This window comes from Charadrius vociferus, unplaced genomic scaffold (assembly GCF_000708025.1).
Source record: "Charadrius vociferus isolate BGI_N301 unplaced genomic scaffold, ASM70802v2 scaffold385, whole genome shotgun sequence".
Lineage (NCBI taxonomy): Eukaryota > Metazoa > Chordata > Aves > Charadriiformes > Charadriidae > Charadrius > Charadrius vociferus.
This window is the reverse complement of record NW_009648925.1, coordinates 2513168-2526695: the sequence shown is the minus strand read 5'-3', so window position 1 is coordinate 2526695 and position 13528 is coordinate 2513168. Positions and strand designations below refer to the sequence as shown.

The window sequence follows — 13528 nt, the reverse complement described above, 5'->3', positions numbered from 1 at the left end:
AAAATAAATTCCCCCCCCCCTTGCCTCCACCAGTATCCTCCACAATCTTCTCCTTTGGCTGTTGATGTTAAGGCATCTCCCAGCCTGATTCAGGGCTGGGGAAACAGCACATTCAGTTGCTTCTCCTTCTGCAACTTCTGTTTCGCATTCCTCTTTCCACCCAGGCATTGTACAGGCCTCTATCTGCAGAGGTGTCACTCATAGTACCAGGTATTGGGAGAGAGCTGATTACAAAATCTGTATTTTGCGTGTTTACTACTTGCCTATGAAGTATCAAGCTTGTTTAAATTGTTGTCCTTTGCCCAGTGTGGTGAGTTTGGTGATGGAAAGCTGGCAGCTTTGGGCTTCTCCTTTTGCTCTTCCTCTGAACCACTGCACAAGATCTTTTTGAAGATTCACAATTTGGTTCTTGACTATCACTTTTCAGTCCTGAATACACTGACCCCCTACTAGGAATTGCTACCTTTTCCTTTCTAGTTGAGCCAGGCATGACTGTGCTCAAAAACCAAAGCATACCTTGGCAAGGACACACTTTTTCCACTGGCAAGACACTTGATTAGCTTTGTAATCAAGATACAAGTATTGATCATTAGTACTGATTAACTCATTGGTCATTCTGCTTCTCCTGGGTATTTGACTACAATTAATTACATCCGTGTCTTCTTTTTTCAGCATTTTTCTGAAAGAACTAGAGAAGTACGAACAACTGCCTGAGGATGTGGGCCACTGCTTCGTCACCTGGGTAATGAGGCCTCTTCTTTTCATTATTTATTCAAATTAATTCCTCCAGCACAGACAGAAACAAGCTGGGAATTGGTGCAAGGGTTACATCCTTAGTGCTAAGTGAGATTAGAAGCTAATCTGGAACTACGACTGCTTTGTCCTTCACCTCTCCCAGGGTGAAAGGTTCCTTCCCGTAACTTTTCTCCTGAGCAGTGGTGTGAAGGCTTTCCAGAGCCTTTCCTTGTCCTGCACTGACCAGCACAGCTTTTACCTCTGCTGGTTCCTGTTTAACAGGACTTCGTCAAAATTTAGGGGTGATATTCATTTCTTTGCGAAGGGCCCTGGGAGAATGGACATTTAAAAATCTTAATATACCCTCTTTAGAGAACTTTAGTTGTGCCATGAGACCTCTACAAAGGCATGAACAACATAATTTTATCAACATTTTCCTTCAGAAATTAGTGTCAAATTGCTGAGTCACTGTGCTTTCTCATTCCATTACCCAATGCCAGGATAATTTCCAAAAGGACTTTGAAATCTTGATGCTAAGAGTCTTCATGGGCGTAGGAGGCTCCAGGAACTGGCTACAGTAATTTATCTGTATGAAAGCTGTTCTCTTTTCAAAATATTTATCACGCAAGCCAGCCATCTTCATGTTTTGTCTGATGGTTTTATTCATATTTCAAAGCTGGGAATTGGTATTTTAAAAGTCATTATGGAACATTTTCTCTCACCAAAAAAAAAGAACATGTTTGGGTGATTTCAAATGGGATTTTAATTTAAAAACATGACACAAATATTGATGAAATGGATTCAGAAATATTGTTTATAAAGAAGAGGTTACATATTTATGAAACATGGATGCATTTACATATCGTTCTTTGCAAAATCTTCATGGTACTTTTAAGATACTACCACATCATCTCAGCAACAGTATATGTCCAGAGCTGTGTGTATGGTTACAGACATACATACAAAGCTGCCTGCCCAATTGCAGGGTCCTGTTATTTAGATACCTGGTATAAAAAAATGCAATAGTAATAAAAGGCGGCCAGCCTCCTCTACTATTTGCCTGCCTCTCCCTGAGACCAGAGTTCAGTAATACAAAACTGCTCGAAGGCAGGAGTGCACAGATGCTTTTAATTTCCTCTTAAAAATAAATAAATTAGGAAATGAAATGCAAAACACTTCTAGCACAACATAAAGTTTGAGCCATTAAAGTCTGAACCAAGGTAGGAAAGGCAAGTTTGGGCCAGGCGTCACAAATCCGAGCCAGTCTCAAGTCAAAAATGTTGGCTCAAGCCAGTTTAAGGTAGGTGTCTTTTGCATAGTTTCTACACTGGCTTCATCTGCAAGTAGGTGAAAGAGCCAACATTTCATGACTGAGTTTTGAGACCTGCAGGCTTTTGGATAAAATCTGTGTAACATCCTTAGAGTTCTTAGAAATTATTTTACAGCTGGATTAGTTTTAGCCCATCCCTCTGTGACACTTGTTAGAGAAAGCCTCCCATAGCTGTTACATGGTGCACCTTATTCCCCTCAGAACTGCTCAGATAAGGTATGAACTATCTATGTGTCTTCCATTCTTAATTTGCAATTCCTATGTTGCTTTGAGAGGTGGGGTTTTATCAGCTGTATTTATCCTGGTGAGCCTTAATGAAAGACTGTGTGAGCAGAGAAATAGCTTTATCTTGCTTTTCCCTTGATGTTTGTTTTCACAGGCAGATAAATTTCAGATGTATGTCACCTACTGCAAAAACAAGCCTGACTCCAACCAGCTCATCCTGGAACATGCAGGGACTTTCTTTGATGTAAGCAGCCATTGCCATTTTCCTTCAGCACGCAGAGTGCAGCTGGAACACCTCCTCTTTACATCTGAGCAACGGGTTCTTTTTTGTGCTTTGGCATTTGGGTTTTTCATTCCACGGCAGTTATCACATGCTGTGAAAACTGATAGTGTGTGAAAACTGTGGTGTGATGTGTGATCTTCATCAGTGTGGCAAGTCATTTTTAATGGAGACACACATTCTTATGGGAACCTTTGTGCATTTTTCAGACCCAGTCCTTTTTTAAAGAACTGGTTTGGATGTACTCTCTACTTCTGGGTTTAGTGGTAAAATAAAAAGCAGATCCCATTATATTTTATGACGTGAAATCCCTAAGTCCAAAACAAGATCCTGCCCTCCTGTTCTCCCACGCTTTTAAGCCTCTCTCTACAACTACCTAAAAAGAGGTTTTAGCGAGGTGGGGGTTGGACTCTTCTCCCAGGTAACAAGCGATAGGACAAGAGGAAGTGGCCTCAAGTTGAGCCAAGGGAGATTTAGATTGGATATTAGGAAAAAATTCTTCACTGGAAGGGTTATCAAACATTGGAACAGGCTGCCCAGGGAAGTGGTTGAATCACCATCCCTGGAGGTATTTAAAAGACGTAAAGATGTAGTGTTGAGAGACATGGTGTAGTGGTAACTTGGCAGTGCTAGGTTAAAGGTCGGACTTGGTGATCTTAAAGGTCTTTTCCAATCAAAATGATTCTATGATTCTAAACATTCACTTCATCATGCTAGTAAGGGACTCCATTGACTGCAATTGGACTATTTCCCTTACATGCACTACACCTGGTGATAAACATTTGCAGGCTTCAAACCCAGTTTTGTAGGCTGAGTAAAATCTTCAGTATTTGAGTACTTTTAAACTAAGCTTTCCCTCTGGTTTTTGGAACCTCATCCATTTTGCCATGCTTTTCTGCTTATCTTAGAGCTTTAATTAGTTGCCTTTTTAACAAAAAGTGCTAAGACCTCTTTTGAAAAGCACTGACAATCTTTTTCCAAATGTAGCCACTCAGCAGGATCCAACCTGCCAGACACAAATCAGCTCCTCTGGGTTTCGTATGTGCCAATGGTTATAGCATTTCAGTTAAACTAAACACTGAAAGACCTCACATGAGCCAGAAGAAAAGTGATGAACACCTTCTTTTGCCTTGTTTTTTTGGCCTTGTTACCGAATGGTCTAAAAGTAGAGTTGAACTGAGAGAGATTTTCCAGGAGGTGGCGCTTGAGCCTGTTGAATGGTTTGTACTGGTTGGTGATTCGTGGAGGGTTTGAGCCACCTTGGGTGTCTATCAGTGTTGTTCACACAGGTTAAAAGCGTTTTCTCTGCTAAGCTTTTCCACTCCAGCTCTGTGTATGGGCTAGAAACCTGCCTGATGTTGCTTAATAGAGAATATTCATGTGTCAACATCTGCTGTTTTGCAAGGGGAGATGTTTTCCTTCCATTAGTGGGAATTGTGCTGGGCCACCCAGTGATGCTTGTGCAAAAATAGAAAACTGGCTATTCCCCCCAAAAAATATCTTCTAGGATTCACTCAATCTGACTAAGGTAGTGTGAAGTACCTGTAGATCCTTTTTGTCTTGATCTTGGATTGGCAGTAGTTAAGTGGGAGGACAGAGGACAGTCTGGCCCAAGGAATACAGAGGAAATGGCCTGTTCTTTTCTTCCAGGAAGAACCTGGAATTTCCCAAAACACCTTCATTACGAGAGCGAGTTATCTAGAGTAAGACTCCTAAGTAAGACGCATTCTTGAAGATCACAACTGTTCAATCCCTTAAATTGCATAAACCATCATAGAAAGCCACCGCTGAGATGAAAGCAAATAGCCCCAGTAATCTGTCTGAATCCCTCGAGTCCACAGAAAATTTGCAGCCTCAGAGCTCATTGCAAGAGCTTCGGCTGGTGGAAATCAGCATATTACTGAGGTGATAGAGTTGATTTTAGTGTCTGTTATGTAAGCGAGCTTTGATCCTCAGGATAAAGACAAAAGTTTTGTTCAGTTGTCTATATGCTTCTGCTATTTTGAATATTTTTTTCCTTTAAATCTTGGAAAAGATCAGTTGTTATATTCAAGGAGCTGTAGGGCACCTTTAATTTGCATGTCCAGAATTTACAGAGTGAAACATGGTAAAGCTTACCAAGTTTGGTAGCATTGCAGAGCATTGTGTTTCTGCATGTGTGATGGTTCTCGGACAGTTTCTCCGCTGAGCTAGAGTGTCCCTTAGGAAATGGGCAGAGGTGCAAGCCAGGTCTCAGCTTCTCCTTAGTAATATTTTTTCTGAAATTGCTCACCAAAGATTTGTGTCATCCATTACAAAACCCAAATGTTTCATGAGGTTTTTAGTGTTGAGTCAGTCTACTCAGCAAGCCATTGATCTGTACACCCAGTTCAGGATGCAGTTTGTCTTCCTGCTAAACAACTGTACACAGTTAGATGGCTTATCTTAGTTTGTGAATCTCTTTAGACATTTGAAACAAAATCTGGGCACTTTATCACTGCTACATGGTGAATTCAGCAATTCTTACAGTGTGAAATTGTATTCAAGTATTCCTGTCTCCATTTTGTCCATCCAAGGGCCTCTGAGGGCCCTGTACTGCCCTACGCAGGGGATATTTTTGGTGTTTTTCTGGGATTTTGTCATTGCATGTAAGACTACGTGTTGATCCTGTTGTGCAGCTCGTCCAGTTTGAAACACACAACTGCCAGCACTCGGTGCCTGTCAGACACCTTCATTTCTTCCAGGCCCTTGGGACATTTTTCTTCCCAAGGAATAACTAAAATTGTTTCTAGTGCTGAGCCATGGAGCGCTATAACGCAAACCAAGCTTGCTTTAAACAAGAATCAGGGCAAAGCAGAGAGCACAGAGCCCTGTGGCTAGCCTGTTTCTGAAACCTGCCAACTGCTTCAAAGCTAGCTCAGGTATCTCTCTGCTTCATGTTACTTAAAGGTGTGTGAGAAATGATCGCGTTACCGCACTCTACACTGCACAGACCCCTCCAGTTTCCACCCGCAGTGAGTTCAGACCTCTCCAGTTGTTACAAAGCCAACCCAAGACACACTCCAGCAGGCTGCCATCTTACTCCAGCACTTCAGGGACCAGAGGGAGGAGCTGCAGGGAGAAGCTCCATTTCCAACAGCGTATTTCTCTGATTGCCATGTAGCAGTGCTATTGCTTCCATGCTGCGGGTTCCTGTGCAGCAGGGACAGCTGTCACTCCACTCTGTCTCCGCACAGTCTGACCACGGAGCATCCTGGCAAAGCAAGGAATGCCTGAAGGGGAGGCATCTTGCTGGGAGCATGTCCTGCTGTTCAGAGAGCCGGGAGGAAGGAATAGCGCTAAATTCATTACTTGGATCCTACAAAAACAAGCGTACTGAGCCAGCTCCAGGAAGTTCACAGACATGACCGAGGTCTTGCTGGCTCCCGCAGTTACTAATTGAGTCCCAGCCATGTGCTCTGCAGACACTGTCCCCGTTTGGAGCCAGCCATGACTCAGCTTCATGCAAACTCCATTAACCCCCACACGGAGCCTCTTCCCTTTTGGGTCTTGTTGATGGCACCAGAGATATTTTTTTTTCTAAAACAAACTTGCCGAGTACAAAAAAAAAAAAATCTGTTGGCAAATTGTGTGAAAAGTGGCTATTTTTGCATCCCAGCATACAGATAAGCACTGGACTAAAAAAAAAACAGTAACCTTCCTAGTACTCAGCAGAAAATCAGAGTGTATACAGCAAGAAAATCTCTGTTCTTGGCATCTCTCCCCCCTTCATCTTCTGGAAGTTCTTCCCTTTAGAGCCTGAATTTACCCTCCAGTAGCTGGAGATAAGTCCCATTCCCCGTCCCCATCAGCTCCCTTAGGAACAGAGGATTTCCTTACGGCCAGGAGCAAGGGGAGGCATGCCCAGGGCCTGGCAGAGACAGAAGGAATTCCAACCTTTTCTATTTCAGCAGAGAATCTGCCTGTGTATGGCGTGAGTTTGTTTAGATGGCTAAATATGTGCCATCCTGTAGGATTTTCAGGAGCTCCTAACTCCCACTGGCACCAGTTGGAGGAGGGCAGCTGGCCCTTTGCAGACCTCACCAGGCACCTATCTTCAATGTCTCCAGAAGTTCATGAGCACATCAGCGGTCAGCACAGACATTTTGACTGAGATTCAGGTGACAAACCAGGAGTATTCAGTGCTGTAAAAGGTATTATAAGGGTACCTCTTCTCGCCCCCAGGTGCCACCTCAGAATAGTGTAGGTCTGTCAGCACTGTGTCAGCTCTGTTACTCCCACATGGATATTTCAGCTACCCCAGGGCTCTCAAATGGTACTAGATGCTCATGTTTAGACAGCTAAATTACACCCTACGCATGCAATTTAATTTAATGTCACTCCATTTTAATTGAATGTTAAGACTCTGCCTTCAGCCTTCATAGCTAGGAGAAACCAGTTAAAATGAAAGATAAGTCATATTTAAACCAAAGCCTGTGTAGTTTACTCAACATAGCCTTAGCTTGACTTGCGTAGGGCCCCTGCAGTTTAAATGGCCTTGGGGAGACTCGGCAGTTTATTGCCAGCCTCTCTGAAACCACAGTTATTTGCATGTGAGCTTAAAGAGAGTTAAAAAATAAAGAAATGCAGAGATCCAGAGCTAAAATTAGTTACGGGTGGTTCTGTCTGGTAGGGGGGTAAATGGTTTCCATGACTGACTGCTGGTTTTATCTCTTCTAGGAAATTCAGCAAAGACACGGTCTGGCCAACTCTATCTCTTCTTATTTAATCAAGCCTGTCCAGAGGATCACAAAATACCAACTCCTACTGAAGGTACCTTTGTGAGCTGCCCAAATCAGCTCATGCAGAGTGGTTCACAGGTGTGATGACTTAACATGTTTTTAAGGGAGCTGCTTCATCACCTGTTCATGACCCCTAAGGAGCTACTGCTGAGCTGCTACTCCAACCTCCCAGGCCTGAGCACGGCAACAAAGTGGGAAATCAGATTGGGTGTTTTAAAGGAGACTACTCACAGAAAGAAAAAAACCCAAACAGTAAAAAACTGATCACCAGTTTCAACTGTTTGGGGTTTTTTTGTATCCGAGTGGACTTAACCCTAAAAAGTGAGAACTGGGAAAGGGAAATTGAAGGGATGACAGAACTGTTTACTTTCCTTTTTGCTAAGTTTGGGACATGTAATGATTTGATTAAAGGCTTCAAGGACAGCAGCAATGAACTTTGGGCAACCCGGCTGGCACAGTTGGACTGACTGATGTAAGCATAAGTCCCCAGAAATCTTCTGAGTGTTCAGTCCCACTCAAGAGCACCTTGTTTTGTCTTGCTTTGTAGTCATTCCCATTTGATCCCCACTCTCTGTGAGTATCCACAGTGGGTTTTGATGCAGTTCAGCTTTCTCCTGTCACTGTTAGTGAAGCAATTGCATGTACCAAATAACACGATCGGATATAAAGCCAGTGTGTTGGTCAGAGTTTGTTTATAGGTGTTCTGCATCGCTTCTTAGGAACTGCTAACTTGCTGCGAGGAGGGCAAAGGGGAACTCAAAGACGGTCTGGAAGTGATGCTCAGTGTCCCAAAGAAGGCCAACGACGCAATGCACGTCAGCATGCTGGAAGGTAGCAGATGGGCAGGTGGCCGGGGCAGGGGAGGGACCCGCTGATAAATGAAGCCTTCTTGTAACTTGTTTAGGAAGTTAGTACAGATTGACTGTAGCAATGCTGTTGATTTATCATAATTTTCAGGTTAATTCCTAACTCCTTTCTGATATTTCTCCAAAAGTCTTGGAAGAATAAAGCTGGCTAGGAAATTTTGGGGTTTTATTTATTTATATCTTATGTGTGTGTGTATGTATTATATATGTTCGTGTGTATATACATACACAATGTATATATATGTTTGGTTAAAACATTCCTAATGAAACAAAAAAAAAACCCTCAGTTTAGCTGCTGGCAGCTGTAACGATTATTGAATGAAAACATTTCTAAATACTGTCTCAACATTTCAAAAGGAAAAGTTCTGGTGTTCTGAGTCAAAACAGCTTGTGTTTCAAAATGTTAGTATAATTATCCCAAAGATTAAAAAAAAGACAAAAAAGTATTATTAAAAAGTATTTCAAAATTACAGAAAAAAAATATTTTGCTTGCCCCAAATTTAAGTCTTTTGTTGGCTTTTTGATGTGTGGACTATTTGTAAAATTTAAAAATTTTATTCTGGAGAGAGATGCTTTATTGTCTCTCAAACATTTTCTTGGCCTGGGAAAATCATTTCTAGCCTGGCTTGAGTCAGAACTAGGAAACGAGAGGAGTACTAAAACAGGCAAGAAAAGAAAAAGGAAACGGTGCCAGTAGCTAAGCAGCACATTAAGACCAAGTGATTAAAATTGCAGGGGTGCAAACTGACCCAGCATAGGTAGAAACACAATAAAGATGGTTTTGACTGTCGTGTCTGGTGAAAAGCAAGGTTTCCCAAAATAACACCTGAATAATCTGTCCCCATGAGATGACCAGCAACACGCAATAATAAAGAATCAGGGATGACTTTGTTAGGGTAGACAACCACTTGGACGCTTGTCTTCTAAAAAAACATCATCCTGACTATTTGAAGCAGGGACCAGGGCTGCTTGCTGCTCTCCCAGGGCTATTTGGCATGAGCAACAGCAGGCTGTGCTGGTGGAGGACCAGTCCCCAGCTCTGGACAGAAGTGTAAGCCAAAAGCTGCTGAGACAGCAATTTGGAAGCCACCTTGCACTAGAGACTCCCTTTACCCTCAAGCCTCCCAGTTATGTGGAGGGAGTCCTGTGATCCTTGGCTATGTGAAAGTCTTTGACATACAGCCTGGAAGATGAGAAGCTCCTCCTGGAAAGCTTGTTTCAGACACCACACCAATTTGCTGTCATAGATGTAGCTCCCCCATGGCACTGCTGTGGACTCACAGGCCCCTGAAGGTTGGGTTAGCGTGCTTGAAGGCATCATGGTATGATGGGGCACTTCCAGCTACCACATAATATTTTTCTCTGAATCTGCGTTGATGTGCATAAGATTCCTTGCCTTGCAGTTCTGTGTACAGTAGCCACCACTGAAACCTTTATAATATTTATCTTTAAGTAATTACTACTGCGCTTTAGCAGCAGTCTCATTTAGCACATATGATGTATTTCTCTCTGGTGAAATAATTATATCATTGCAGCAGGAAAAAAAAAAAAGAAACATTTTTTTCACTGGGGCAATGGATGCCCATTAATGTCCTTTCAGAATACGCATAAAAAAAAGAGAAAGACAGTTTTATTTCAAGTCCTTACTTCTCTGGTGTTTCTGGGCATACTGGTCCCAAGAACAAATACAAGCCAATGTATTTTGTGGTTTTAGGCTTTGATGAGAACCTGGACGTCCAGGGAGAGCTGATTCTTCAGGATTCCTTCCAAGTGTGGGATCCCAAGTCTCTAATTCGGAAAGGCCGTGAGAGGCATTTGTTTCTCTTTGAAATCTCTTTGGTGTTTAGCAAAGAGATCAAAGATTCTTCAGGACACACAAAATATGTTTACAAGAACAAGTTACTGGTAGGTGTGGCTGCAAAGAAAATATTCTGGGTGTTGTCTTCCTTGTAGGTAGAGGTGGAGTTTGGGGGATGGCTCTCACGTCCCCATGCTGGGTTGGGGATACTCGTGCTACCTGGAAGGTCGACCTCCGGGCCCTGAGGGGCTCACCTGGAAGCCAAGCTTGCAGTGAGTCTGGAGAGGTTTAAGAAAGTGAGATGTGAAGGGTGGGTGGGAAATGCAAGGAGGATCACTCAAGCCATTCACTTCCTCACCGTACCCTGGTGATAGCTGTGTGTAGCAAAGCAGAGACAAGATCTCACTCCCTTATCTGCCCCTGCCTCCCCATTTCTCCCTACAAATGTAAAGTTTTCTGGACTCGTGAGGCTTCATATATATGAAATCTCTCATCATCTCTCCTCCACACTAGACCTCAGAACTGGGAGTGACTGAACATGTTGAAGGAGATCCCTGTAAATTTGCTTTGTGGTCTGGACGAACGCCATCCTCAGACAATAAAACAGTGCTGAAAGTAAGTCTTTTCTGCTTATTCTCTTTGCCTTTAGAGCTGCTAGTTGAGGCCTTGGGAGCACTAAGTGAAAGGTCAGTTTTTTCCCTCCTCGTATTCACATGGCTTCCATGTGTCAGCGAGGTCATGCTGCATCAGGAGCAATTCAGCTCTAAGGCCTCAGTATGAGTCAAGACAGTGCAGTTGTGCAGCCTTGCTGAAATTGCATCTCCTTTTGCATCCGGGGTTGAGCAGCTGCACACTGACACAGGACAGGTCTCAGGGCGTTTGGCTGGGAGGTGTAATTCTCTTAGCCCTTTGCCACTGGGCTTATCGACAATCAGCCTATTCCTCAAACCTCCAGAGCTGTGAGCCGTTTCTGTCAAGTGAGTTTCTAATGAAGAATTCATGTTATAGTTATTTTGTCTGAGGAAATATCAGCTGTGCACTGATAACCTATTTCTCCTCCGCAGAGCGTGCTGTATTGCTAGCATTAAATATATTTATCCAGAGCTTAGCTGCTTTACAGTTGCTTGCCAAGTAGGTCTGGTAAAAATACCTCAGTTCTCCTGGGCTTACCAGGTACTCCTGGTAAGACAATAGAGCACAGAGGAGAAATACTTAATTATACATTTTCATCAACCAACCACGATTCTTCTAAGCAGGAGGTGACATGCTGGGAATATGATAAAGTGTTTGTCTTTCTGCCTTGTGGAAATTTAGGCATCCAGTATTGAAACAAAACAGGAATGGATCAAAAATATCCGGGAAGTCATTCAAGAAAGGATTATCCATCTGAAAGGAGCTCTGAAAGAGCCAATTCAGCTCCCCAAGACACCAGCAAAGCAGCGAAACAACAGTAGAAGGTAACCTCAGTCATTCCATACAACATGAAATCACTAGCGTTTTCTTGACCAACAGCAGTGTAGTGTCTGTGGGCTTTTTACTTACTTTTTCTTACTATAGCCAAAAGCAGTTTTCATCACCTTTGTTTTTTATACGTTGTCCTGGCAAAAGTAGCAAGAAAGCACCTCTATAACATACGTACAAAGGTCTCTTAATTTAGTACTCCAAAGTACTGGAGAGAACCAGTAGAAGTTCTTCAGAGTCCACGGTTATGTTTCTTTCCCAAAGTAGAATTTACCCCTTCACATTTGAGTATTGACAGATTTTTTTTTTTCCCTATTTGGCATTTTGAATTGCTTGACAATGAAAATCACAACTGGTCATGATAATATATTACTACACTGGAGAATCTGTGTTGCATCATCAAATACAAACTCATTTCAGCCTGTGAAGTTATCTCACATTTTTTTGCCAACTTCTTTGATTCCTGGATTAAATAGAAATTATAGAAAATGAATTTTTCTTTTGTTGTCATGCTTGCATTCCCAAAAGCCACCTGTAATTTAAGCATCTCCATTTCCTGATCAAGTTTTATCACCCTCTTACTTCAGGCTGTATTATAGAGGCATCCAAAGCATGAGTAAGGAAAGTCATCCAGGAGATCTGTAGCAAAACAGAGATACAGACATTTCTTCCTTGGGACATACACCAATACGAGAGTTTTCTAGTACAGAACAGGGGTCTTAATTTTTTTTTTTTCTTTGTCCTTCAATATGTATTTTATATTATTTAAATTTTTATTTTGAAAGACCAGTAGAGATGTAGGAGAACTCATCTATACAGCAAGTATAGATGTATAGATGTATATTGTAGAGCTCTACACTGTCTTTCTTAATGTTTGGATATAATTTTTATGCCTTAATATTTAATTCCTGAAGATGTGGTTCTTGTGAGACAAGAGAAATACCCCTTCCCTCAGTGTCACGTGTGGCCTGGGCTGAATGGTTTTGGTTAAGGCAGAAATCTAATTGTAGGAAAATTTCTGCCTGACACCCTCATTACAGAGCTATTTCTGAACACCAGAGTCTTCTCTGCTGTAAGTATGCAGGCAACGGCCATCCTGTTTCCAGCAACAAACGTTGTGATTATGTGCTAATCCCAACCCTATGGCTGAGGGTGCAACATGGGCTGCATCAGTGAGGTAATTTTAGCACAAAGCCAGCTCTGGCACGCTGACTCGGCACTTCTCAAATCCACCTATAAAGTTGTGCACATTCCAAGGTGGTGTGTTAAGTAAGCATCATTGTTTCCTATTATGTCTTTTGCAGAGATGGAGTAGATGATGCAGACAGCCAAGGAGATGGCAGCAGTCAACCTGACACCATTTCCATTGCATCCAGAACATCACAGAACACAGTGGACAGCGATAAGGTAGGACTGAAAATGTGAAAATGCACTGCAGCTAATCACCCCCAGCAAAATGTAAGTGAAGTAAGAGCAGAATGGAAGGCAAAAATAAAGCAACCTGTCCTCTAACTGAGTGAGTCAAAACTCGTATTCCCCCATGCTAGGTTATTAAAATCCAGTCTGTTTCTGGGTGCTTGTCAGTACTGCTGTTTTGCATGGTAACATCTCTGTTGCTGCAGCTTCTTTGTGGTTAATACACAGAGGTTGAATTGGCTCTGAAGAAGCACAGCCCAGAGCAACCTTTTCTTCCCTAGTAGAACTTGCCCTGTGGGAGCCAGCTTCTGAATTCGCAAACAGTTGGTTATGTTCCATATTTGCCCTCTGAGCTAAAATCAGTAATTTGTTGGAGGGAATACAGGAATACACACCAATTAATACAGCAAAATTGGGATCCTGGCTGGTATCTTGAGAGCCTGGGAGACCTACCCTTTCCAGAGACTGTAATTCTGGACCCTTTTCCTCGCGGACATATGGTGGAGCATATGGATGGCCCTGAGATGTGCTAGATTCTGTTGGAATGCTGCACGCTGTCGGCACGTATGTACCCATCATTTTACTTAGCAGACGATCTGAGTCCAGATTCACAGCTCTACTAGGATGGCTGACTCGAATTTGTCACCCTGATACCTC

The 13528-nt window shown here is 42.6% G+C and overlaps 1 protein-coding gene across 1 annotated transcript in view; it reads left to right on the top strand.

Moving 5' to 3' along the window:
* The window catches only part of KALRN (kalirin, RhoGEF kinase), a 359509-nt gene that overhangs the window by 206456 nt on the left and 139525 nt on the right, over window positions 1-13528 (top strand). The window contains exons 26-33 of the mRNA XM_009887315.1: window positions 673-742; window positions 2445-2534; window positions 7269-7361; window positions 8050-8161; window positions 9911-10101; window positions 10508-10609; window positions 11309-11451; window positions 12760-12862. Coding sequence (XP_009885617.1) covers window positions 673-742; window positions 2445-2534; window positions 7269-7361; window positions 8050-8161; window positions 9911-10101; window positions 10508-10609; window positions 11309-11451; window positions 12760-12862 — 904 coding nt within the window. The remainder of the gene's footprint in view (window positions 1-672; window positions 743-2444; window positions 2535-7268; window positions 7362-8049; window positions 8162-9910; window positions 10102-10507; window positions 10610-11308; window positions 11452-12759; window positions 12863-13528) is intronic.